The 26576-nt window shown below is 45.3% G+C and overlaps 1 protein-coding gene across 6 annotated transcripts in view; it reads left to right on the top strand.

Moving 5' to 3' along the window:
• The first annotated feature begins 305 nt into the window (after positions 1-305).
• mbnl2 (muscleblind-like splicing regulator 2) overlaps positions 306-26576 on the top strand; it is a 64894-nt gene continuing 38623 nt past the window's right edge. For 5 of the 6 annotated variants that reach the window (XM_056300921.1, XM_056300918.1, XM_056300920.1 and 2 more), the window contains exons 1-2: positions 306-442; positions 10514-11472. In XM_056300921.1, coding sequence (XP_056156896.1) covers positions 11299-11472 — 174 coding nt within the window. In that variant the 5' untranslated portion in view covers positions 306-442; positions 10514-11298. Of the gene's footprint in view, positions 443-4438; positions 4620-10513; positions 11473-26576 lie in introns of those variants that run through there. The other variant, XM_056300919.1, reaches the window with a different exon arrangement.

The raw sequence follows: 26576 nt of genomic DNA on the forward strand, positions 1-26576 counted from the left end.
TCATTTGTCAGCTGCGTCGTACTGCCTCTTGAATGCGGGCTAACGGACAGGATATAAACGTTCGCACGGCGCTGCCCAACCCCCCCAACCCCCCCCCCCCAGCCAGCCAACATCGTTTACCGTCGCCTTGAACTGTCAAAATCGCTTGTTGCTTCCTTACCTAGCCTTAAAAGTAGATAGCGAGCTAGCAGGCGCGGAGCCACCGCTCACTTTCTGCCCCGTTTACTGACATGTTTTCCGTGGACGGAAAAGTTTGTGTTTGAAATAAACAACAGCAACAAAAAAACAACAACAACAAAAAAAACGGGAAGACTGTCGAATAACGCTTTCGCTGTCCCGCTCGGTTCGGAACCGCGGGTGTCTCTCGGGAGCGGCGCCCTGGCTTGAACGGTGGAGGCGGCGGCGACCGGAGTGCAGCTGGATGTGACAGGTCCGTCATCAGGTAAGCTCGCAGGTAGGCTGCCCTGCGTTAGCTTAGCGGCTAGCGTTAGCCTCTACCCTTCCGCCGGCGCTAGTAATGTTTTCCCTCGCCTCCTTCCCCGCCTGTGGCTTCGGTCGGACGTGTTTGCCCACAGACGAGGCGGAGTTGGCTTTCCGATATTATCCCCGTCGGTGCCACTTTCGACGTCAGCGACGTAACGCAGCCCGTCGTTTCCTGGATGGCTATGCTAGCTACCTGCGCTGCTTTTCAAAGTGAACAAGTGAAAGCTAACTAGCATAATGGAACATTATCTCACCTCGGTGTGGGAACGGCCCCCCCTCCCCCCCAACAGTGATTTTAACGTCGTAGCTTGTGTGACAAGTGTCGTTTGTAATTGCTGGGATAACCAATAGTCCCATGTGTTAACGTTTTCCAGGTCAAATTCAAGTCGGATCAAATTGATTTGTTTAGCCCTTAATTTCGATGGAAGTCGCAGAGGGCTTTACGGTTACATTAGGTTCTCCAAATGATGTAAATAGAATGAATGGCAGCGTATTTATGGCATCCCCCTATCCCGAGACCCTCGGTTCGAATGAGGAAAAACTTAAAAAAAAACAAAACAGAAAAATCAGGAAAAGAAAACTTAAGGAAAAGCATCAAACTGATTTGGTCAGTGACTCCCAAATCTGTTACAATATTATGCCACATAGAAATAACACATTGATTCACGCCGTAGTAATAAGTTACTCAAGTTGTCAGTGTTGTGGTAGATTCGTGTGCGTGTAATTAACCAGCTATAGATTGTAGTGGCATCCCAGTACTACTAAGTTTAAAACACCAGAGGCTAATGAATGGTGACGCTTTAGTACACAGTAAAAGAAAACCAACTCAAACTACGGTTTTGTGGAGGTACGTTTAAATCCACAGCAGGGTGTCCTACCTGGATCTCAACAAGCGCTTAATCTCAGCCTTCATTGATTACGCTTGCTGGCAGGTCATATGAACAGTCCTCTTGAAAATGCAAATGAACGTTAGAAAATCTTCCCATGCTCGCAACCATGGAAACCCAACGATGGAAGCAATGGAATAAAGAATAGAGCAGTTAATGATACAGAAAGATGGCTATTAGCTCTCTTTTTGAACTAAATGCATTTTGTCAATTGAGACGGTTGGCTGAAACACCACTATTCACAATGTGCCAGGATCACTTGGAAATGGCTCATAAAGGCTTGTACTTGTACATAAGCAGGTAAAGCATTGGCTATGATGTATGTGGTCAACTTGGAGAAATTATATCATATGTGTTTAATTTAAGTCAAGTGAATCCAGTATTTAATTTCTATCTTACTTTTCACTTTTTTTTCAATTTTGAGACATAATATTAAGGTATGCCCAAGGTTGTCTCAAAACATACCATCAGCCAAGGCTATGGCACACTTGAGAGAATGGATTTCAAGTGTAAGACAAATTCTCTCGGGTTTGATGTTTGATTTAAGTACAGCTAACAATAGAAAAACACAGCAGCCCTTGATCGCTCTCTCTCTCTCTGTCTGTGTCTCTCTCTCTCTCTCGCTCTCTCTCTCTCTCTCTCTCTCTCTCTCTCTCTCTCTCTCTCTCTCTCTCTCTCTCTCTCTCTGGTGCCCTATTTCCAAACCTTGCTGTTTTTATACTATAATGGTAAGATTACATGGTAGTAATAAACAAAGGTACATACACCATAACAGACACGCACACACACACAAGCATTTTAAAAGATACCGAAAAGCTGAAAAGTTAATTTAGTCATTTTTTCAGAGCACTTGTTTAGTATTTGAAAATTACGCCTCTTTGGGCCACGGAGCCCTAAATCTGGCAGAGTCCGAGCAAGCCAAGTTGTTTGGGGTCAGACAGGACAGGGATAATAAGAGGGGAGGGGACACCATGTGGGAAGGAAGTGGCCTGGCTTGTTTGTCCGCCAGGCTCTTGTTTGTTTTCCTGTTAGACATATCTATTTATGAGATAGGCTATCTGTGGCTTCATGGTGGAAATTAGCTACAAGCAGGGTTTTTTTTTTGTAAGCTTACTGACCATTATGCAGTTTTATTGTTACTGAAGAGGTCCGTTGCAAGAGTTTATATGCCGTGTTGCCTAAGCCCACCTTACGCTGCTGCCAGTATTATTTTAGTTGGAACAATCATTGTGCTTTTGGGTCGACGTTCTAGGGGTAATGGGCTGTGTATTTACAAAAAGTCACAGTGTAAGTGAAACTTTGTCAAGCCGTCACCTTTTCCTCTCTATCTCCCGCATCTGTGTAGCTATGTAATGTAGTAAAGCAAGACTGAATTCAGGCCAGATGTAAGGTGACACTTTCCCTTTTGACAATGATGAATGGCCCTCTCCCACCACCCCTTGGGTGCTAACACGAGATATAACATGAGAGTGTAGTGCTAAACCTTTGTAATTTCCCTACAGGTGCCCTCCGTAGGTGACGTCATTTTTAACCCCCCCCCCCAGCAATCGATGTTGTTTGCTGAGGTAGACAAGTCTCCATGTTTAAGAGACCCCCCCCCCCCGAATGCGCTTGAGAAAATACAAGCCCATGGAGCTTTCAGTTTTGCAATGCTATCAAAGCACAACCCAACAGTTAAGCTAATAGGTTTGTTTATCGTGGAGCTGAAGAGCATGTCTAGCCTCATTGATGCTGATGAAACGCCCTGGCTGCTGCATCATTTACAGTCTTTGTGTGCATGCATGTGTGTGTGTGTGTGTGTGTGTGTGTGTGTGTGTGTGTGTGTGTGTGTAAGAGAGACAGAGAAAGGGAGAGAGAGAGAAAAAGAGAGAGTACAGCTGTTCTATTGAATTTGGATCGAAAAATCGTGAAGCTGGAGCTCTGACTCATCAGTTCTGTGATGCTCAGGCTCCAGAGCTCATGTGATGCCAACCAGCATGTCATCAATAGGGTGGGGAAGGGAAGGAGAGGAAGAGACGAGCAGGGGGACTGGGGTAGGGGTGGGGGGGTGGACCTAGACCTATGGACATGACCAGTATAAATGTTTTTCTTGGGGGGGGTTTGCGTAGTTTGTTGCATTTATAGAAACGATCATTCTGCGTCCACTTTTCTGATGAATGAACTATGACAAGAGGATGAAAAGGAAAAGGTTGCAGGAAGAAGGGACAAGGGGGGGGAGGCAGAGAGACGGGTGGGAGGGGAAGACGGACAGGAGTAGGGGTGATGAGGAGCGGAGGAAGAGACGTGAAACGAAAGGAGCAGAGATGGATAGGGAAGGGGAGGGGGAGAGGAGAGGACGGATGCTGAGGGGGAGACAGGAGGGAGACAGAGGTGGAGAGCTGGGGGGGGGGGGCGCAGAATCACAAGGCTTTGTTTCCTGGGGGGATGGTGTTAATGATAATGTTTGAATGTAGACAAGAAACAAGACTGACGCTCATTATTTAAGTTTGGTTTCTCAAAAACATATCACTAGCATACCTACAGTATGCTAGTGATATGTTACTTAGAGTGGCCCTTAATTGATATTGATAAATCAGTGAGCTGTATGAGTATTGTAATATTTCCAATATTTTTTATCCTATCCTTTGGTATTTTTTCCTCTTGCAATATTTGGAACATTTGATTTTAAATGGAATTCACATTTCCAAGAGAAGAACGTGAAAAAGAGGGAATAACATGTGATATGATTTTTGGGCATGAAATTGGGGAAATACCCCTCAAGATCAGTATGCAGAGGTTGTCACTGTAGACACAGTTATGCCATGTCACTCATCCCACTCCGAGCCAATAGAGAGATGCGGAACTGTATGATTTAGGGACACTATCGTCGTATTGGCTAGTTTCGTCAGGGGGCAGGGCCTCACCAGAGGCTGGTGGGCAGGAAGGGGCTGGCTTTGGAGAGGGGGGATGGCTGGAAGTGTTTCAGCCAGATATTTGGAGTAGACACTCTTCTGCTTCCTGCCTGCCTTGCTCGCTCTGTAGCTGAGAGAGAGAGTGAGAAAATCCCTATCTAGGCATGGGCCTCCGGCTGCAGCACTCGGCAGCTCGTGAGGAATGATAACAGTTCACATGGTCATTAACTCCAGTCGCTGAGGCCGAAGGGAGATATCTGTATTGAAGCGGAGCGACACAGAAGCACCTGGTGCCTCTCACGTCCGAGACAGAAGAAGGAGAGGCACACACCAGACAGCGGAGACTCAGTGAAACGAGGTGGGCAAGAACCGACATACCGGTTGCCTTCTTTTTTTTTTTTTTTAAAGACTTTTTTTTTTCAGGAGTTTGCTGCAGTGTGCTGCATACCAGCCTGGGTGGGGAGGGCCAGAGAGAGAGCGTGAGAGCGAGAGAGAATGTTTTATCTGTTAAAGAAAAAGTGACAGACTGAAAAAGAGGGGAAAGGAAAAGAAGGGGAAAATGGGAAAAGAGAGACTGAGTTGGAGAATACACAAGAGCCTCGGTAGCTTGAAGCCAGTACAGTTTGCAACTACCGTTACTGCAGTTCTCGATACAGTAGTGGACTCTCTTTTGCCCCTCCTGAGGGAGAGGCATTATCACAGCGGTTAACATGCCCCTTGCTTACTGCTTGAGCCTCTTGTTTGCCACATGAGCTTCATATTTTTCACTTTTTGGCGAGGGAGACTTGTTGTCTGGTATGGCATCTGCCCTTTCAGTACCTGCTTTGTATGGGTCTCACAAACTTCTGCTTGTAACTCTCGAGTGTGCATCTTTTACAGTTGCAAGGGCAACACTACAGGCCAGTGTTGTTATACTGCGAAGGCCTTGACGGTTACGTCGACAAGCACAGGCAATTGACTCAATTAGTTGGGACTTCACAGTTTTAATAAGGTCCACATCCTAATTAACCTTTTGAATTTGTTGGTGGCAAGGTTGCTGTGTATATAGCTTTCTGCTGAACGTGGGGATTTATCGTTTAACTGGGTGCTTGGTCCGCTGTCGTTGGGCCCGCAGACATTGCCTGTCTGGAAAAGGCCAGTGGTGTTATGCCTCGGACTGTTGATTGGAGGGAAGTCGGTGAAATAGAAGATCAGCTCAGCCCTTCCTGTTAAGAAAAGAATAGGAGGCATCTGAGAAAAGCACTTGGAAAAATAATTCCACAGCTTAAAGCCACTTGAGCCAGAAAGACCCCATCCCTGGGTATTATTCTCATACAAATTGTACCTCATCATGTTATTAAAAGGTTTCATTGCTTGGCAGGGTTTTTAGAGCTGCTCTGCATATAGTAGTCCGATCATTTTTTGCGGTCATGTCAGGTCTGCTGAATCATTCAGCTCCCGTGATAGAACTGGGAGGCATAGCATTGCTTTCAAGAAGAGTCATGGCTTATAAACGTGGGCTGATGCTTTTACACTTTTTTTTTTGAGTTTATGAATGTCTTGAATAGAATTTCTGCAATCGTTTATAGACCTGCTTCACTTTTGAAGCTGAAATGAGAGAATGACCTCCTTCGACGAATCCAACACTTAACTTTAATATTAAGCCTGGATATTCTGTTAATCATGGTGCTTATCTGAACGATAGAATTCACCTCTTGCTGCCATTTATAATTTAGCTGATGACTGGTCTGAGCTTTATGCCAAAGCAGGAAATAGATGTTCTTGCCAAGGAAAATGTCTGACTTTGTAGAGAAGGGTTCAGTGCTGGGTTAATATTAGGCCCACATGCCATCACTCTTTCTTTCAAGTCGTCGCCAAAGTCCTAGGACAAACTCAATCAAATATTTGTTATAAGTTCAGAGAGGCTATTCTGTGTTTCAAAAATAGCCGGGTCAGGAAAGCCCAATCCCACTGTCTGAGCTTGGCCATTTGGGTCACCATGGTTTAGCTAAGGCTATTATTATATGGAGCACACCTATCTGCTGACTCTGTGAAATGCTTCTCGCATTGCCTCCTCTCAGTAGCTTAGCCTCGCTATAGCCTCTGCTTACCTTACACTCTCACTTGTCCTTATCACTAATGGCACTGATGATATTGAACCCGCAGAGCTGCAGCTTACGCCAAAGACAATTTCATAGGCGTCATGGCTTCCACAGTATTAAATACGAATTAGGCTGTAGGGCATAGTCCTCCTCTGATCCTCCAAGAAAACTGCAAAGGCATATCTGAAAAATGAGCAAAACTGCTGTCACATGAAAGGTGGGTTGTGTTGGTCAAAGGAAATAACCTCGTTGAAGCCTGCAGTATTTCGACTATGCACTTTCCATTACAAGCTAAAATGTTACTATGTTGATCTCTATGATTTTGCCCTCTTTCCACAGCCTTGAAAACACAGACCACTTGTTCCGCTTTGCCATGCAAATGCCAGAGTACCGTGGTTTGCCGACTTAAAATGGTAATAAATGCTAATGCATTCAACCAGGTACCCTATTCATTTCCTTGTCTGTTACAGCCATTTGTATTTCTACTTTTTTTTTTGGCTGGTGGCAACACCCCACTGGTGCCCCAGTAAAGGCTGTCACAGGGTTTCCTACGCAGTGAAATGAGGCAGCTTATCTTCTGTGCCGAGCAAATACAAGCAGCCAAGATAACCTGTGTTGCATGGCCAGAGTGACGAGATACCAGACTAATGGGTTACATACACGGTATCCAGAGGTCAAGCCAATGACTTTCACTCGAAACGCCCCGGTCCCGCTGACTCTCATTCAATTAAGCAGACTGTCCAAGATAATGCCCTGGCCAGCTGGCCTTAGTAAGCGACAGTAATCCATAAAGTCTTGTACTATGGCGCTTTTCTTTACATCTTTGTCCTGCTTTACTGATAAACTCGTTCTTTCCACACCGTGTTGTGAAGATATAAGGGGATAAAGTGCTTTAGGTTGGGAAATGAAAAAATAAAATGGGATAAACAGGTTTCTTTTCGGTCCATCTTTAGCTTTAATGATAAATGTCATCCCCTATGGCATTGTACTGTCGATATCAATTCCCAAATTAATTAAACTAAATCATGACTCATTGAAACTAGGTTTTTGTTAATAGATTAAGTCTAAATATTTGGCCCAACCTACATCTGGATATCGCCCTGTGTTTATCAACTGCGCCTTACATGGGTAGGAAGGTTTTTGGTGTAGAATGAGTATCATCTTATTACGCCAGCCTTTAACATACAGTTTAATACAATCTGATTTGTCAAATAGTAAATTGTTTGTTAATCTACATGGATTCTTACTGAAATGGCTAACTTTTCACCATTAAACGACATCCAATATTCTGTCTCTGGAGAACCCATTTCTGCAAAATCAGAGCCTGGGCCTGCTGCAGCTACAGGGGTGCACACCAGAACTAAATCTCTGCAGGTCATAGCATAGGGTGTTGCATGGCCCCTTCCTACCTGCCTACCATCTGTCCTTCCCTCTTCACATCAGGAGCATTGTCCTGGAGGCACGAGTGCTACGCTCAGCGTAAACCAAGCCAAGCTCTATAGAGGAATATTGTGGTAGCATGCGCTATGCTAGCCAAAACCAAGACATAATTTTCTGACTCTGACCTCAGCTAGCATTTTAGTGTGTGTAGCCATTACTGCATAGCAGATGAAATGTAGGAATTCTTTGGGTTTTCTGCTCTCAGAATGGGAAGTTGTCATTTGTCAGTGGTCAAATGAAATCACAGTTTCCTCCCTGGTTTATGTTGTTATTGCCTATATAAGGGTTCTGATGGAGCTATTCTATGGAGCTTTTGATTTTGAATCACCGGTATGTGTTTTGAATACTGAGCTAACATTTTTTGACTATTGCATAACGAGAGCCTGAGAGCTTTTCAAACCCGTGTTAACTTAACTGCACAGCCCACGCTTTTTTCTTTTTTCTTTTTTACAAGAATATCCATACTTCAAACCTACCCTCTTACAAAAGGAAAATCAGTCTGATATACCTTGATAACGTTCCAATATACCTCGTTCAATTAGTCAAGGCCAAGTCATTTCACAGGAATGGCACCTTTTCCCTTTCTCACACTCTGGAAGAAGAAGTAGGCTAGCAAGACCACGGACTTCTTGTGGCTTCTAAAAATAAGAAGGGATTAATTGTGAAAGGTCAGATCTGACATGATTCTTACCTGACTGTCTCCTTCGCCGCGATTGACTCTCTCCCAGGGGAGATGATGTGAAATTAAATCCTGCCTTGGAGAGCGGAGCCCGGGCCTTTGTACGATACGGCAAGGCAGCTTCTCATCCCATTTTCTGTGATCAGCAGTAAAGTGGGACAATATGATTCGCTACACAGTAGTCAGGTTTCACGGGTCTAGATCAGCATAGGCTAATCATCCAGCGTAATGGGCGATTACATTGGGAGGCATCGTTCTGCCACTCGTTGTGGTCTAAGCGCTAAATCTTCCATTGTATTCTTGCTCGTATTTGTTTTGTTTTGTTTCACCATTTGATTTCATTTAATCTTGTGGAGCGCTATAAAGACACTATTTAATATCAAATTCAAACCGAAATAAACTTCACATTTGAATGTGAAGCTTAGACTTCCCTGCTTTGTTGTAGCAATTGAAAGTAAAGGCTGGTTGATATAGGTCTTTGTTTCATCTCAGGTGACGCTTGGATGTATTGAACATACGGGGTTGGTAGATGGGTGCTTTATTCTAACAGCTGGCTGCGTGCTGGAGCTCGGAAAGATCAATGTTTAGATACAAGTGCATCTCACGCTGTCAGGTTATTGCAATGTTTGCTTTGCATTCATGCAACTGGGGTGGGTGACCCCTTTCCCAACACACACATGCACAAGCGCACACACACACAGGTGGGAAGTTGGAAGAACGTAAGCCTAAGATAATGCGAATTCATCATCTGGCCCACATCTGATAAGTTTCACTGAATGCTGCCAATGGCTCTTTCTTTTGACGAAGCGAAGTCATGAAAGAATTTCATTCTTTCGGAGTTGGTAGACGGTTTGAATACACGTCTCAACTTGTCTTATTAATGTCAAGTGAACCTTATCATATGGCATCAGAACTTGCTCAAGCTTCTGTTTCTCAGGGGTTCTCGATCGTTTTTCGGTGGTGCAAGACTGGGACAGGCTTGGGGGTTGGTTGCTAGTGACTAGTGACTGGCTTGCAGTAGTCCCATAGATACTAGGCCGAGGCTTATGAACACAGTGAATGGGGAATCGTTTAACCCACAGCTGTAGGTTTTTACAACTCCTCTCCTCCTCCCTGGCTCTGTTGTCCCCAACCCCCTTTTCCCGCCCCTAGTTAGCACAAAAACATTTCCAGATGTGCCAAGCAAGAACTCCTTACGCAGTAGTCACTCGGTAATGGATTCCGTACGCCAAGCTAAAGGCCATTTCCTCAGATTGTAGCTCTACCAATTGTCCCTCGTCTCTCCCTAGACAATTGCCAGATAGAGACCAGTGCCCTTAAACAGGACGAGGCAAGGCTCACGGACACGCACACACGCACACACGTTCAGTCCGTAAATGTAAATTGACTGGCTGTCAATGAGCCGGCGTCTAATTTGGATGGTGGGAGGCCAGCTAGTGTTATGGGGCTAGAGAGGCAGCCCTTCAGGGTACCGGGCAGCGTCATAATCGTGTCTGGCACCGGCACATGCATCTGTCTCGGTCCCTCTCTCACTTTTGGATGGCGGCCCGGAATAGTGCTGCGCTGCACGCTTTTCTATTGGCTGTGCTGTCCCGCCGCGCATTGCTCTACAGGGTAGGTTGGACCCCGGGGCTTTTTTGTCTCTCTCTCGCTCTGGCTCACTTTAGTCTGCTGTCTCACAGCACAGGGCCGCTGCCATTCACCACTTTGTGTGCAACACCTCAGAGAGCCAGAGGGCTTGTACTCACCCGCACAATGGGGCACAGCTAATGATGGTCGGACTTAAACCCAAGTGGCTTCTGAATAACCTCACAACTGCCTCTTCACTGCCTGATCAGCTTTATACCCCTTCATACCTCTTTTGAGCCAGCAACCCTTCAGGCAGTCTAGGAGATGTACATAAATTCAGATTGACAGGCGCACAACAAACACTGTTAATGCCTGTTGAAGCCTATTAGATAGATTGTTGTCCATTGTATTTAAGCTAGCCATTCTCTCTCTCTGAAAATAACTCTCCCTCTCTGTCTCTCTCTCTCTCTCTCTCCCTTTCAGATCACTGACAGAAAGTGCCTTGTCAGAAAACACCTCCGCATGAAGTTACCTCGGCATCTCAGAGCACCTTCGGACATTTCCCCTACACAGCTGTGACAGTAGATAACTCAACCACAAACTCTGGTGACCCAGCTGGTCCCCTCATTACCTGTCCCTGGCGCTAAGAAACTCAAGTGGAAAGGCACAACTGCTGCACGGCCAGCCAAGCTGCCAAAGCTCACAGCGAGTTAGCACTGAGGACGCTTAAATAGTAATAACCCACCAACTTCAGGGCAAGCGTTGTCCTAAACTGTGCCATCACACCTCAAAATAGCATTAGTTTCACGCCCCTCTCCCACCCTCCTCCAGCTATAATCAGACACAGAAAGGACATTTCGGGGACATCGGTCCAGCCAACGCAGCCTATCTTTGAGCATGCTCCCCTCTGCCTTGTCAGAGGTGTGCACCTGAGACCAGATGATTGATGAATAAATGTTCTTTGATTGACAGGCCAGGCCATAGAAGCACTTTCCTATGCTTTGGCCACAGGGGCTTTGCCAGTGTATTACCAACGCTCTGCAGTCTGCAAGGGCAAGCCTCAGCCATTGACCTGAAACAGATATTTTTTTTTAGCTACATGATCCATTGGTTTTAGTTATCGTTTCGTTTTCTTTTTTCGTTGTTTTTTTTTTTTTTTCCCTTGACCCCCACTGGAATTCTCTGAGACACTCCTTGGAGGACAACCCTGCTCTTAAAACCAAGTGGCTCCGTTTCAACGCAGCCCCAAAGCCTGCTCCACTGCTGACATGGCTCTAAACATTGCTTCAATACGGGACACAAAATGGCTGACTCTGGAAGTATGCCGGCAGTTTCAGAGGGGGACCTGCTCACGCAGTGACGAGGAATGCAAATTTGCACACCCGCCCAAAAGCTGCCAGGTGGAGAATGGGAGGGTGATTGCCTGTTTCGACTCTCTAAAGGTGAGCAACATCAACTCTAGTAGGCCACTGCTGTGTAATGTAGGAAATTACACCTTCTGCTCTATTCTGTTTCCTATTCTCATTTAATCCCTCATGCAAATTTATTGTGTCGGGCTAAAGGTCTTCTTCGCAGGAACAAACCATCTAAATTGTCCTTTTTCTGTTTTGGGAACAATGTCTTTCCAAACCAGAATCTACTGAACTTGCCAACTGACGTGATGCCAAAAGAAAATTTTGGTTTATATTTCTGCAGTGTGATGAATATAGTAACCGCAGTGTTAACATAGCATCTGATGTTACAGCCCGGTGTGTCCTAATGGAGGATGGGTATTGGTTGTCTGCTCAGATTAGCATGTGTGTCAGGTCTCCATGCCATGCTGCAGTCACCAGACTAGCCTGACCTATGAAGCTAAAGGCCACAGAGGTCTCCTGTCATGTTCAATGTCACCCAGTGGTGCGCTGTGTGAGCACGAGTATGTGTGTAAATTGCTTGTGCAATGCGTATGTGATGTTTTTTTTTTTTTTCATTGATACGTTCAGTTCTAATGTTACCGTGCCGCATCCATCATTTGTACTTGTGGGCCAACATCTGATCTCAGCAGGTCATCGCAGGGCTTCTATTCCTGGATGCGCGTCAGCTGTCCCGCAGAAAGCTGCAAACAACAACAAAAAAAATAAAATAACTAGAGCTTGTGTTGTCAGGCGTTTTGCTTTTTTATTTCAGAAATTCAAGGAGTGTTTCCTGTGTGCCAGCTTTCTTCTCGATAGCCATCTTTTATTCTTTTATCTTATCTAGTCTTCTATCGGGCTGTCAGATTTCTCTTGGGCTGTTTGCTCACTTGTGGCCTTGAACCCCACGTGGGTGTCATGTCACCTTTATTACACGGCAACAATCTGTCCTATTTTCCCCTTTATATTAGGGGTTATAGTGCTGTAATGGAGCTGGGAGTTTGTTAGAGTCGTTTTACAACAATTTGTTTTTCACTGTGGGAAAAATCCATTAAATTTGCTCAAAACTCAGATACTTTCATAGTCTGTTTGGTTATAACAAGGTCACTTCACCCAAGCCCCACATGCTGCGAAATGAGACAACTGCACTGAAGAAGAACACCCCATTATTTTCAGAGCCGTCTGAATTAAAAATAAAAATCACAGCTGTGACAATGATAAATAGCCGATTGCAAGTAGAGCAGAAAAGTGGAACTGCGAAGAGCTTTGCATGAACTACAGCAGCCAAAGATAGAGCGCACTGCGCTGGAAGTAGCCTATATTACACATTTCTTCCAAGGTCATATTTAAGGTCAAAGCTGAAAGTTGGATTACATTTTCACCTAGATCTAGGTGTGTGCCATCATGAGGTCGTGCAATTTGATTTAAAAATAGCAGGAACGTAGTTGATATCAGTAAATGGAGATGTTATCATATCCCAATCTGTTTATTTATATACTTCATTACTGCCTCTTGATACGTCGACACGGTGTTGATGTAATGTTGATGGAAGCTTCCCCATCCTGAAAAGTACACAACCCCAACCATCTGCTTTATTTATATTTCACCTGCAATTTGTGGACATCATCGAGGTCATGACCCCTTCCTTCCTGAAATGCATGGCACTCTGCCCACCCCACGCCAGTTAAACTCAACTCCACTCCACCACTTTCACCTTCAGTACCATTCGCTTAAGAGCCATGAAGACTCTCAGAGGGTGAGCACACCCGCTTCATTAGATACAGCGTACCTCTCGATCGCAAACATTCATTCACGTACTCACTTTCCCGTGGCGAAAATTAACCATATTGAGGGTTCACTCGGCTGTTTTTTGGCAAGGGCTCGGTTCATGGTAAGCCATGATGAGTTATTGCTCGGCACTCGGCCATTGAGTGACAGCCTCTTCCAGCTGCTTGCCTGTGTCAGACCCTGTGATCGGTTTGTTATTGCGCCAGGCAAAGAAAGGCTCGACATCCATCCGCTGCCCATTACATTACTTTTTTTTTGCGCTCCTTTAAAAGCTAGGATCAGTCAGTCCTAACTGCGGAAACAAAATGGTCAGTGCAAAACGTTAATATGGTTCTCTTGCACTAGCTTTAATAATGGATTGTATGTGTGGGGAGAAAAAAATGGTAACAGGGCAAACACTCACTGAACCTCAAATGAACAGAATAACATATAGGGATGTTATTCTGAGCATACACATGGCACTCACTCTATGTGCATGCTCAGAGGGTCCAGACCCTTTGGGGACACACAGTGTGTCCTACCATGAACATCGAGGGAGCACCTCTGCTCCCTTGTTAGGCAGAAATATTTCCGCTGAGGAAGAAACAGGGAGACTTCGTGTATCTCAGAAAAGTAAATCTACCCAGCTCTTATTTCTTTCCCAGGAATTTCTGTGTCGATCATGGGAATTCTAGGGACCCAGAAATATTTGTTAACGCTATGGCCAGGCCTCTGCGGCTTTGACCTTTGCACTCTTACCATTGGTTAATTGTTCTCTAGGAATTCAGACTTGTCCTACTGTATTCATTGTACTCAATGCAAGTTGCTGAAGAAGTAGGTGGCCTCTTATTGTCAGATCTCACCCTCTATCTCACTCTCTCTCTCTCGCTCTCCCTTTCTCTCTGTCTCTCGTGCGCGCACACCCCTGTCCTTCGAACTCAAGCCTTCCCTCTTGTAGACTTTCCTCATGACAGGTAAATGAATGAGTGCTTTATTAAGCATTAGGAAATCTGCCTCGCTCCACGCCTGACTGATTTCAGCCCATTACACCCATATCATCTTCCTGGGTCTCCTCACCTCCTCTCACCTGATGGAGTTATCTATCTGGGGCTGTGCCCTGCCAGGCATTACTTGGCTGGCAAGCGGAAGGGTCTTTTTCAGCCGAGTCAGAAAGGTGAGATCATGGAACAGAGCAGCATGGAAAGTAGGCCCGCACGATATATCGTTTCAACATCGTCATCGTCGCATTGTGTGCATGCACAATAGTCACATCGCAGGACGTGTTACGTGAAGTAAGGCAAATTAACTCAAACACCTCATGATACAACTTTTTGCTGCTTGATACAAAAGCAAAACTCACACGGTTCTCATTTTCCATGTCTAATCTACAAGCGAATTCTGTCTGATATAACATAATTTACTCCGATTTAATGCTTAGAACTTTGTCATTTATCACTCCGTAACACATCGACATGTTCGTCTACTTCTGGGCTAGTGATGCACAGATCACAGTTATATCCACGGGCACCACGGTTAATCCGCAGATCGAGATTAATCATTCTGATTAATAGTGGCTGTGTTGCGGGTGGGTGAAATTATGCACTGTTAATGGAGAAAATAATGTGGACATACCTTAAGCTTCATTTTTCGTCAGGCAGGAATTAGCAGACCAGACTCTCATTGGGCCAATTGCGGCATCCATTTGTCTTAGAACAGCAAGAAGAAAGAAAGCCACTTTATTTTGTCATTGTAGGTTCTAACGAAACGTGTTCTCTGCATTTATCCCATCCTATGGTGTAAGAGCAGTGGGCAGCTGCTGCACCCGGAGACCAACTCCAGTTATTTCTTCCTATTGCCTTGGTCAGTGACACAGGAGTATTAACTCTTAATATACATGTATTTTTTGATGGTGGGAGGAAACCAGAGCACCCGGAGTACACCCATGCAGACACGGGGAGAACATGCAAACTCCACACAGAAAGGACCTGGGACAGCCTGGGGTTCGAACCCAGGGCCTTCTTGCTGTGGGGCAACAGTGCTAACCACTGGGCCACCATGCCGCATGCCCCAATGGAGGCAAAAAAGATCTGAGAGGAAATTAAAAAAGGAGAATTGAAGAAAAAAAAAGGGAAGGGCAGAAAAGTTCTGTATGGGAGCGATTTAGTGAAATTCTTAACCATGACGAGGCAAGTGCTGGGGATGTCATACAACAGCTGCGAAGCACTGTGGGTATATGATAGCGTCAAACCTGGTACCTCAAACATGGTGTAATATGTTACCATGTCATCACGCTTACATATATCCCACTGAGAAATAATGGTAATGTGTAATCGAGTGCGGGTCTCTAAATCGGAGGAAATTATTTGTTTGGGTGGGTGGCGGGTGCATGATGCTTACATGCCGATTCGGATGACGTCAGAGCCGATCCATGACTCCTCTCGGCCATCGCCACGTGTTGTCTCTCTTGCTCCATCTCCTCCTCTTCCTGTACAAATAGCGAAAAAAGGCACCGCCCACGTTTCACAATTTCCCAACAACTCCCCCACAAAATCACCCCAATCATTCTAGAGGGATTCATACTTTACAGATAGAGCTATTCAAGTCATCTGGTGAAAATCCCTGTATTTTTTCATATCGCAGGAAAAAAAAATCGCAATGAGTTTTTTCCAATATGGCGCAGCCCTAATGGAAAGAGCCGTTCTGTCCTTGTAGTTGCCAGAAAGTGGTATGCAACAGTCCTGCAACAAGGATTTTGACTCATCTGATTGGTCAGATTTTGTCTGTGTCCAGACAGTTGTTGCGGGGTTTTCCCCCCACAGCTGACAATATGATTCCTCTCATTTGACCTTCACGACAGCTAGCTCCCTTTGACGTCATCCAAGGACCAAGGTTAAAAAAAAGTCAAGTTATTCGTATAATGAGGCGACATGCCTGCAATTTTACTTAGGGTTGTTCTGTACTTTATCTGTATTTATGATTTTGACCCAAAGTTTTACAGGTCTGAGAGTAAGGTGCACTCTTAAGTGTTGCCAGCAAATGTAATTACTTAGGCTGTGATGTTTAGGCTGTGTAATTTTGAGGTCATAATGATGACAACCCAGCTTTTTAAAGGTGGCATTAAGAAATAGACACTTAGGGCAGTGTAATATGTTTGACTTTTAAGAATCGCTGCTGTCTTTGCCGCAACCCCCCCCCCCTTTTCTCCCCAATTGTACCCGGCCAATTACCCCACTCTTCCGAACTTCTTTTCACCTGACAGTGAGGAGTTTCGTCAGGGGGACGTAGCACGTGGGAGGATCACGCTATTCCCCCCAGTTCCCCCATCCCCCGAACATGCACCCCGACCGAGCAGAGGAGGCGCTAGTGCAGCGACCAGGACACACACCCACATCCAGCTTCCCACCTGCAGACACCGCCAATTGTGTCTGTAGGGACGCCCGGCTAAGCTGGAGGCAACACGGGGATTCAAACCAGCGATCCCCATGTTGGTACGCAATGGAATAGACCGCTACACTACCCGGATGCCCCCTTTTGCTGCAATTTTTAAGGTTTTTTTTCCTGTAGAGTGTGAAATAATCATTCAGTTTCCCCCTCATGGAAGGCACACAGTGAACAACCAGGCCTTTTCGGTTTTTCTTTGTGTAAAGCCCTAACAAACAGGGCAGATGCCGGAGTTGAGGCAGGGGCAAGGGCAGAGTTGAAGGGGGGGGTGGATGAAGAGAGCAAGCAAATGGAGGCCGCTGGCACAACTTAGATACCCAGCCATCTGTGGCTGAGCAAAGATCTGCAGGGGCAACAGAAACTGAAACGCCTGGCTTTGCATTTTCCGTTAGCGTAGTTTGCATTGAAAAACTGATGTTGAGGAATTGCTCTTGTCACTGCCTTGTTTTGGTCTCCTTGCTCTGAAGCGAGGCATCGGTATCCTGAGCTCCATAGCTACTCTCGGCGTTTTGTTTCCAGAGCCTGTCATCTCGGCTGGGGTTATTTTTTGTCCTCCCGCTCTCCATTGTGGGATTTAGATATAAAGTCTGTCTAAACGGCATTTGTCATCTCTTAAAATAGGAAGAGCTGCTTCATCTCTCTCCAAGTAAAGCTGTTTAACGTCGGATCGGTAGATGATTAAACAGCAAGCTGGGTATCATTCATTTTTATTGAGCGACAACGCCGACACTTCTGACAAAGATGATGTCAGCGACAGACGGGGCAGTGAGAAATGTTCAGATATATCAACTTCCATCAAACATTTCATTATCAACCGTACGTACATCTTTTACTCCCATTATTCACCGTCCGTGGCCACGCCAGAAGCTGAATGTGTTCATATTCAGCACTACCTGAGGATCAGATTTAGAAACGAGAACATTTACATGAAAAAGGCATAAAGCCACGTTTTTTTTTTTTGCATGCATGCATGGCTCTATATTTAAAACACACAGAGAAGACCCATGCAAATTCACCTTGGACTTTTATTTTATCACACTGATAACTTTTTTCCCCCTGCACCTCCCACGTTTCATAGCGTAAGCGCACACGCAAGGAATGTGATTTTCGACAGCACTTTTCCTGCGGCGTCACAGCTCACGCTAGCTGGTCGGAGCTCTCCCCTTCAAGAGCTGTGGTACTTGTTGAGCTGTTACCGTGGAAACTGTGTCTTGTGTGGGCAGGGCGGCGTAAGGAATGAATGAGGGTATCTAATCTTAATAGAATAAAAGCAATCGCACCGGTCATGCGATGATGTCACACTAGCCGTGACTCTGACAGTGGCCTTTTGTTGTGGTTCAATTCTCCCCGCTTCCAGCTCTTTCCCTTTTAGTGCTTTGTCTCTGTCCCTGTCTGCTGACTAGGTTAGTGCTTCCTGCAGAAATGGACACGATTTCGATTCCAGGCACCGGAGTCAATTTACATTCCAGACCGCTCGTCCTTCCATAGACGCGATGTTGTTCTCATAACCTCCACCGAATACTCCAGCGCTTCTTTTAAACGTGTTAGGTCATTGCTTGAGGGCAACGAAAATGTTGCGTGAATCATTGCATAGGGTTTCAGTAGAAGCAAAATTGAAACAGCAGAGTGAAACAGAGACTAAGGAGACCCCTAATTGTTTTTGATTTTTGATTTTTTTTTTTTCATTTACACAGCACTTTTTCGTTTACCCAGAAGTCAGACTCCTTCTGGTTTTATTTTACCAGTCTGAGATTTTACCAGGTGACCCACACCCTCCACAGCTGAGTGAGCTTTTTTGCTTTTTTTGGGGGGGGGGTGGGTGTTGTGGGGTTTTTTTTGTACTTTGAATGCATCTAACCACTATCACATTTCACTGAGTTCAGATTGTCAGAGAGAAAGTGGTGGAGCCGGAAAAACAATAGCAGGTCCTTCCAGGTGTGCCTTGTGTTTTCTCATCTCTGTCAGAGACCCAGCCTGGCTCCCCTGGGGCTAAAGGGCCCTGATTTTCCCTCGTTCCGTCAAAAAAAAAAAAATCTTAATCTGCACCCTGTGGGAAGCAAGGAGGTGAGGACGAGGAGGTGTGGATGTTAGGAGACAAGGAGAGAGGGGCTGTTGATGTTTCCGCGGTGGTGGTGGGGGTGCTGTGAATGGCAGTGGAAGACGTTGAATAGAGGAAATAAATGTGTGTGTGCTGTAATGTCAGGAAATAAGGACATGATGGAGGGAGCAAAGTAGGCTTTTTACCAGTTTGCCGGTTGCAATGTCCAGCCCAGCACGGAAGTGGCGCAAGATTGTTAAACCAATTATCAAAGATTGTGATTAAAATTCAGTATGACGCTGTCACACAGCACTAGTCTGTCACACCACGGCAGCGGCACCGGACAGAAACCACACAGTGGAACGCCGAGAACTTCACTCACTCAAACCCTTTTTTGGCAGAGTCAAGATTTCCTCCCAGCTCAGTTCTACCGTAACTGCCGACTTTTGACCCTTTTGTATTTGCATATTAACGTTTCTAGGAAGCTTCAGTGAACATGAACTTAACCCCCCCCCCCCACGCACACACACACACACCTCTGCCATACGGGGAGCTGCCCCCATCCTTGTTTTAAAAGATGGGCCATGCCGCATTCCTCAATGTAATCCCCTCGAACTGGGCCACACCCCAGGCAGAGCAAACATGTGGAGGGGAATGTCTGTGGCACGGCGGGCCCTCGGTGTCTCCCCAGGGTCATTCACAGACACAATGAGGCACTGACTTGAGCTTAACATGGGGTTGCGGCGGAGGCGGTGCGCTTTGATGAGCCCCGAGGAGACACAGTTCCTTAACAGGGGCCTCTCGTACGCACACGCATGCAACCCGTCCGCCGAGTTCAAACCACGCCAGATTTCATTTGATCCATGTGATTTCACCCTCACATCCCTCGCAGTCTGGCCGACCAGAAGAAAGAGATGCAGAGAGAGAGGGATGGAGGGATAGGCATAGATAAAGGATGTTAATCAAAGGGGAAACTTCGGAAAAGGAGTTAAAGAAACTCACCAGTTTATCTCTCATGACTTGGGTCAAGGAGGTCAGACATATTTGGGGCTGGGTATCATTTGAACGTACTGATGCCACTGCCAAACAGTACTGCTTCATGGGCTTTGTGTGTATGAAAGCATTTTTGGTAATTAACTTTTTTTCTGAATAAAATATCTGTTAACAAATTTCTGTAGCAAATATTTATTACACGGCAGTGACGATTTCTTTGTATTTCAGCCACTGGAGGCTTAGACTGGGTGATGACTAAAGTCCCGCTTAGCAACGGGAGTTCAGTGTTAAGGACTTACTATCTATGCTGAATGACAGCTGGGTCAAGGCTTTGTTTGCTAGTGTAGCGTCTTGACACGCAAAAGATGGTACATTCAGCAGGGATGCAAACAACTCGCTTTTTTCCCATCAGTTTGGGTGACTTGAGTGAATTGTCCAGATCCAAAGAGTTTTTCTTTGGGATGGGGGGGGGGTATGGATGACAGACAAATCTCCTTAAGGATTTCTATAGTGTATTTCTGTCACGCTCATATGAGTGAACTGTATTGAGCAAAAAATTCTACTCAATTGTGAGGACCTGTTGTGAGGACCTCACATTACATCACTGGTTACGTGGCTGTTATGGAGGGGACATTGCATTCGGTCACTTTTGTGTGTTTGTGTGTTTATGTATCTATCTGCGGCATACTACTGGCCTATCAGCCTAAATCTTTTTTTGCACAGTTATGGCTGTATGTTCAAGAACCTCTCATGGTTGCGGTGATTCAAAACCTTAGAAAAATGTTTGTTCTCGCTACCGCTGCTCCCTCTCTTCATTCACACTCCAGCTCGCTCGACCAATGTTGCTCTCTGTCTCTGCCCGATCTGAGTCAACCGTAGATGTGAGTTGAGCACGGTTGACTTGGATCGGGCAGTGACTGCATCACAACATTATGTATTCGGGTATGAGTCTTGAAAGTAAACGAGGGGTCGATCATATTTTGCAAGTCAGCAAATCATTCGCTGCTGATCTCTGTATTTAATAATAATCTCTATTTTCATAATAATAATATAATAAAGCTGGGTAAACCCTTAACACTCGCGCATGCACAACTCGCAACTACTGTAGTTGACTCAGATTGGGCAGCAACGTGATCAAAAGTTATTAAAAGAATTTTGATAATCCAAAAAAAATGTGAAAGTTATAAAGGAACAACTTCCTCTAGGTTGCAGTCAAAACAGAAAGTGTTGCATATTCTTGTCACTGCCCAGCTTTATTATATTATGAAAATAAATAGAGGGTTAGGGTTAGACCAAAATGGCTGCATAGCAAACCTTTTCTCTTTGGAAAGTGCAAGTTCATATTAGACTTGGTCGCATTCGTGCGAGGGTCCACCTAGGAGGCTGCACATCCACAGACTGACAGGCAAAACATTTTTATTAGGTAGATTTTTTTAGCATGAGCGCTGCATATTAACAACTTTTTTTCCAATATTTCCCATTCAATTGACTTGGGCACTCTGCAAAAGTTTATAATGGCAGGAAAAACACTGGTGTGTGTATGTGTGTGTGTGTGTCCCCGCTGCTAATCTCACATACTACTGGGCCTGTCAGCCTAATATTTTTTGTACGTAGTTATGACTCTATGATCAAGGACATCTCGTCGTTGCAGTGATTCAAAACCTTTAAAAAAAAACCTGTTTTATACTGCAGTTGAGCGCTAACTCCTCGGCTGGTTTGTCCCCCAAGTCGAGCACTGGAGAAGGGGAGATACACAGGCAATGCCTCCATATTTTCCCTTCTCCCGGTAGGCGGAAAAAAGGGGTGTTTTGTCACCAAGTCTGATCACACGTAGAAGGGGAGATATGCCTGGCGGGGATCTGCACTCTGCTGAGTACACTCTTCTAGTTTACTCTAGTCTTGCTGGACCGTGGCTGACATCAGCAAACGCTAGGAGGTTTGTCTATGACCACACCACTCTCTCCCCTGCACTGTGTGGCTCATTTTGAGGGGCGAGTGGCTAGATCACCTGAGGTAAGGACATTTGCTTTTTTCTGTTGGCTGACTATTTTATATGGTTTTGACTTTTTACACCAGTAGCTCTGTAGGTCATGTACAGGCCTGTTTCACTGACTAGGCAGTATAGGCAAATGCTAGGGGCACAAGATGGTCTGGGGGACATACAACTTCAACCTAAAAAAACAAAACTTATTTTTTTAATGCACCCCTATCAATATAATATAAACATGTTTTCCGCATATATTACATTATACACAAGCGAAATAATTTTCTTGATTGGAACTTGGACTTGGCTCTGTTCCCCCATTCTCACTGTTAACTTGTGGTGATTGGGGGGGGGGCGCCACCCTAAATTACCTGTCCTGATCGAGTGACTTCTGCTGTTAATGACGATGATGGTGACATGTCTTAAAAAAGCCTGAATTATCTGCTCCCCAGGAGAGAAAAAGAAAGAAAGAGGAGGAGGAAAAACGTGAAAAAGATAGCAAACTGGCTTCAGAATCGGCGTGGTTTCCCAACTTGCCATCAAGTAACTTGACTCCAATGCAACTTCGGACTTTCCTATATGAAAAGAGCCTGGCAGAAATCCATCCTAACATGTGGGCAACGTTGAGAATTTCTGCCATGCTTCAAATAACAGTGGCTTCTGCAGAAAGGAGCTTCTCTAAGCTCAAACTGATAAAAACTTGAGGACTACCATGGGGCAAGAACGTCTAACTGGACTTTCTATAGTAAGCATAAACCACCAAGTTTCAGAACAGCTATCATAAGATGACATGATTGATTATTTCACAGCAAGAAAAGCTAAAAGGGTCTAACTGTAGAGGATGGCTGTAGTTCATAGTAGTTCATAGTTTCAATGTCTTGCCTTTTTTATTTATACGTATTTCTTAACCCATCTATTTTTCTATGTCGATATTTAATCACAACAACCTAATGTAAAGAGATGTAAATAGTTGATTTTGTAGCATACTATATGAGCACAATTCACCATAATTGGTAGACACGGGCCCTTTAAGAAATGGTTTCTGGGTTGAGAGGGCGGCGCGAGGAGTAGATCGGTTGGGGCAGCGCCATGTTGCTCAGGCTGTTGGTTTTGTATGAAAGTGAATTATTTCCATAGAATCTGCGACATATGTCCCCCCAGAGTTCACCATAATAGAAAAAGTCAACATGGAGGGGGGCAGATGGCCCAACCGCAACGGCTTCGCCGTACAGGTGTGAAGGCCGGGATGCCCACAGAAGGTGCCTTAGGGACCCTGCGATGGTGTGGGGGTAGGGTGGGGGGTGTTGAGGAACCTTAGGGACTTTTTTGGGGGTGGGGGCAGGGTAGGAGGGCCTTGCGCCGCCCTCTCAACCCAGAAACCCTTTCTTAAAGGGCCCGTGTCTACCAATTATGGTGAATTGTGCCCATATAGTCTGCTACAATATATTCATTTACCTTTTTGTTATTGTGTTTTATTGATTAATTTTATGAAACAAGAAGTGGACATGTAGCATTACAACGGCTGCAAAAAAAAACAAACGTGTAAGTGCACAAGAGCGCAAGAGGGCTGCACAGGAAGAGGAGAAAGAAGCACGGATGAGACATGCAGCCAAGCAAAGGGATGCTGCTAGATGTAAAGCGCTAGAAAGCCTCCAAGTGAAGGCAAAGAAGTACTGTTGGACTACTGATGAACTAACTGCTAGTTACTTCACAATAAAAAATGTTCAACTACACTACTCTCAAAGAACTGTAGCTTGTCAAACTAGGAGAACATGCAAACTCCACACAGAGGACGACCCGGGACGACCCCCAAGGTTGGACTACCCCGGGGCTCAAACCCAGGACCTTGCTGTGAGGCGACCACACTAACCACTGCACCACCTTTCCGCCAAAAGTAGTTCCACTACATCCAAACTATGTTGTGGAAAATTATCACAACCAGAGTCTGGAATCTCAAATAGTTACACAGAGGTACAACTGAAGTGACAAAGAGTAAAGTGTGACAGTGTTTAATTTAGTAACCAGGGCAAGTAAGACCTCACTTAGGCAGCCTGAGGGTGTGTTTTAAGGAGACGACATTGTTGGACATTGAGGACATAACTGAACTACATGTCGTTAACTACCCAACACTGCAGTTATGTTACTTTTCTAACTGACGGCACGTTGTCCCTGTGGTTAGCATTGTTGCCTCACAGCAAGAAGGTCCTGGGTTCGAACCCCAGGCCATCCCTGGTCCTCTCTGTGTGGAGTTTACATGTTCTCCCCGTGTCTGCGTGGGTTTCCTCTTGGCGCTCCGGTTTCCTCCAACCGTTAAAGAGACATGCATGTTAGGTTTAATACTCCTGTCTGTGCCCCTGAGCAAGGCAATGGAAAGAAGAAGTGGAGTTGGTCCCGGGTGCTGCAGCTGCCCACTGTTCCTATGCAATAGGCTGGGTTAAATGCAGAGAACACATTTGTTGTCAGAATACAATTTGTTGTAAGAATACAATGACAAAATAAATTATTAATTAATTAATTAATTACTTAGGCTTAATTCTGAAACAAAACCTTAATTTACTACTTGACTACTGTCTGTCTCTTATTGATCTGAGTCTTTTAAATAGAATTCTCTGTATATGTAAGCATACAGCACAGGCCTTTGTCACATGGTTATATGTTATTATACCGTCACATTTTTTTTTCGAGTTCGGGCAGCTCTGTCCTTTTTCACCATGCATGTGTGCATCTCTGATTCAGATGCTGCCAGTATGCAGCTCTATCTTCAAGCCTGTTTAAGTTATGAATTCTTAACATTCTTAGCAACGGCGTGTTGACCTCAGAGGCCTGCACTGTAACGATAAAATCGGCTACAGATTTATATGTAGGCCTAAGTACTTCTTTTTTTTTACTTGGTTCAGAGACAATGGGAACCTGCAGTCGGGAGACAAATTTTCCCCTTGTTAATGTGACTTTTACTGGTTGAAGTAGGCAGAGTTACTGTAAATGTATGTGGACTGGGTTACATTCTTCTGTCACATAACAGAACGGTGTTTAGCATGGTTTACATGAGGTTTATAGGGCATCCAGTTGGCATGGCGGCCTATTCCATTGCCTACCAACACAGGGATCGCCGGTTCGAATCCCCATGTTACCTCCGGCTTGGTCGGGCGTCCCCTACAGACACAATTGGCTGTGTCTGAGGGTGGGAAGCCGGATGTGGGTATGTGCCCTGGTCATTGCACTAGCGCCTCCTCTGGTCGGTCAGGGTGCCTGTTCGGGGGGAGGGGAATAGCGTGATCCTCCCACGCGCTACGTCCCCCTGGTGAAACTCCTCACTGTCAGGTGAAAAGAAGCGGCTGGCGACTCCACATGTATCGGAGGAGGCATGTGGTAGTCTGCAGCCCTCCCCAGAACAGCAGAGGGGGTGGAGCAGTGGCTGGGACGGCTCGGAAGAGTGGGGTAATTGGCCAAGTACAGTTGGGGAGAAACGGGGGGGGGAGGCCAAAAAAAAAAAGAGGTTTATAGATGTTTCTATCCGAGTATCTGACTGTGCGGTGTCGGATCTCTAAGCAGGCACAGTGGTGTCCGAGCTCTGTGGTCAAGCGGTCGAGAGTTGAGCGTCCGAGTTCTCTTGTTGTTGTCGGGAGGCAGCAAGGTGCGTACACTTCTAAGGGCTGCTCTTGGTGATAATGACGCGCAACAGGCCTGTTGGAAGGAAGGAGTAAACACTTTGAGACCCGGCGATGTGTAAACGCCAGTGACCCGAGGGAAACCTTGGGTCACTGCCTCATGTAAATTTTCCCACGTTGAGCTCCAAACCAAATTTTTGTTGGAGCCGTTTTATCAGGAGACCTTCAGGTTTGGTTGTAGAGGGGTCCATTTATTCATTTTTTTCATGTCAGCCGTTGTCTTAATTTTTTTCTGCTGTTATGTGTTCCTTCTCACATCAAGACAGGAGAAGTGTTATCAGAGTAATGGCAACGCTCTTAGAAGAACTACGCAACTTTTACAGACTGGTGTTTTCCTGTGGGGAATGACTCCAGTGGGACTTCATTTTTAAATTGATGTCAGTATTTGTCCACGAACAGAAACGCAGCACTGTGTTGCTGTTGATTAGACTGATTCAACACAGTACATGTTGATGTTTTAATAGGGCCACTGCACTTACCCGCTTTGTGCATGTGTGTGCTTGTGTGTGTGTGTGTGCTATGGTTTCCACAGCCTCTCCCTTTGGGTGTAGCTGTAGAACCCAAAATAGACGCTGATCTGGGAATTAGTCATAAAATATAATCCCTTTCTTCAGCAAGTACCGCCCAGGCACACTTGAGCAAGGCACTTCACCTCCAGCTGCTCCGGCGGCGCTGCCGAGGACTTCTTGGGGTTGAGAGGAGGGAGTGGCTCCCATGCCACACAGGGAGCTCAGATGTATGCAGGTTCAATACCACAGACACAATTAGGTATCTGAGTGGATTTGGCGTGAATAACTGTAATACTGCGTAGCCTATACTGATACAGAGCAACATATATATTAGATCTATGGGGTGGCTAGTATTATGGTATGGCAGGAATGGGTTATTATTCTCAACATGTTTATTGATTACTTTTTATGGATTTTCTTCCCTCGGTGACAAATGTAGGGCCATGAAAACCATTTTAGTGTTGGATTTCACAGGCTTATATTTACTGGATTCATGCCTTTGCATTCAAAAAGGCTGACATTATACTTTGCATATGCCTGCTTATAATCAAGCCTATGCTGATCTGTTTATTACTTGCAGGAGCAGTGATAATGTGTGGTATGTGGTTTTCTATGCTACCTGTTTTTGGGGACAGTCAACTGTAACGTGAGGCTTGAAGAATAGGTTGATTCGGGGTGAACTTACCCTTTAATTATAACAAAAATCATCATATTTGAAAATACAAATGCTGGGGTGGGGGGTTTAGGTGGCGTGG

Source organism: Lampris incognitus, chromosome 21 (genome assembly GCF_029633865.1).
Source record: "Lampris incognitus isolate fLamInc1 chromosome 21, fLamInc1.hap2, whole genome shotgun sequence".
NCBI classification, from domain to species: domain Eukaryota; kingdom Metazoa; phylum Chordata; class Actinopteri; order Lampriformes; family Lampridae; genus Lampris; species Lampris incognitus.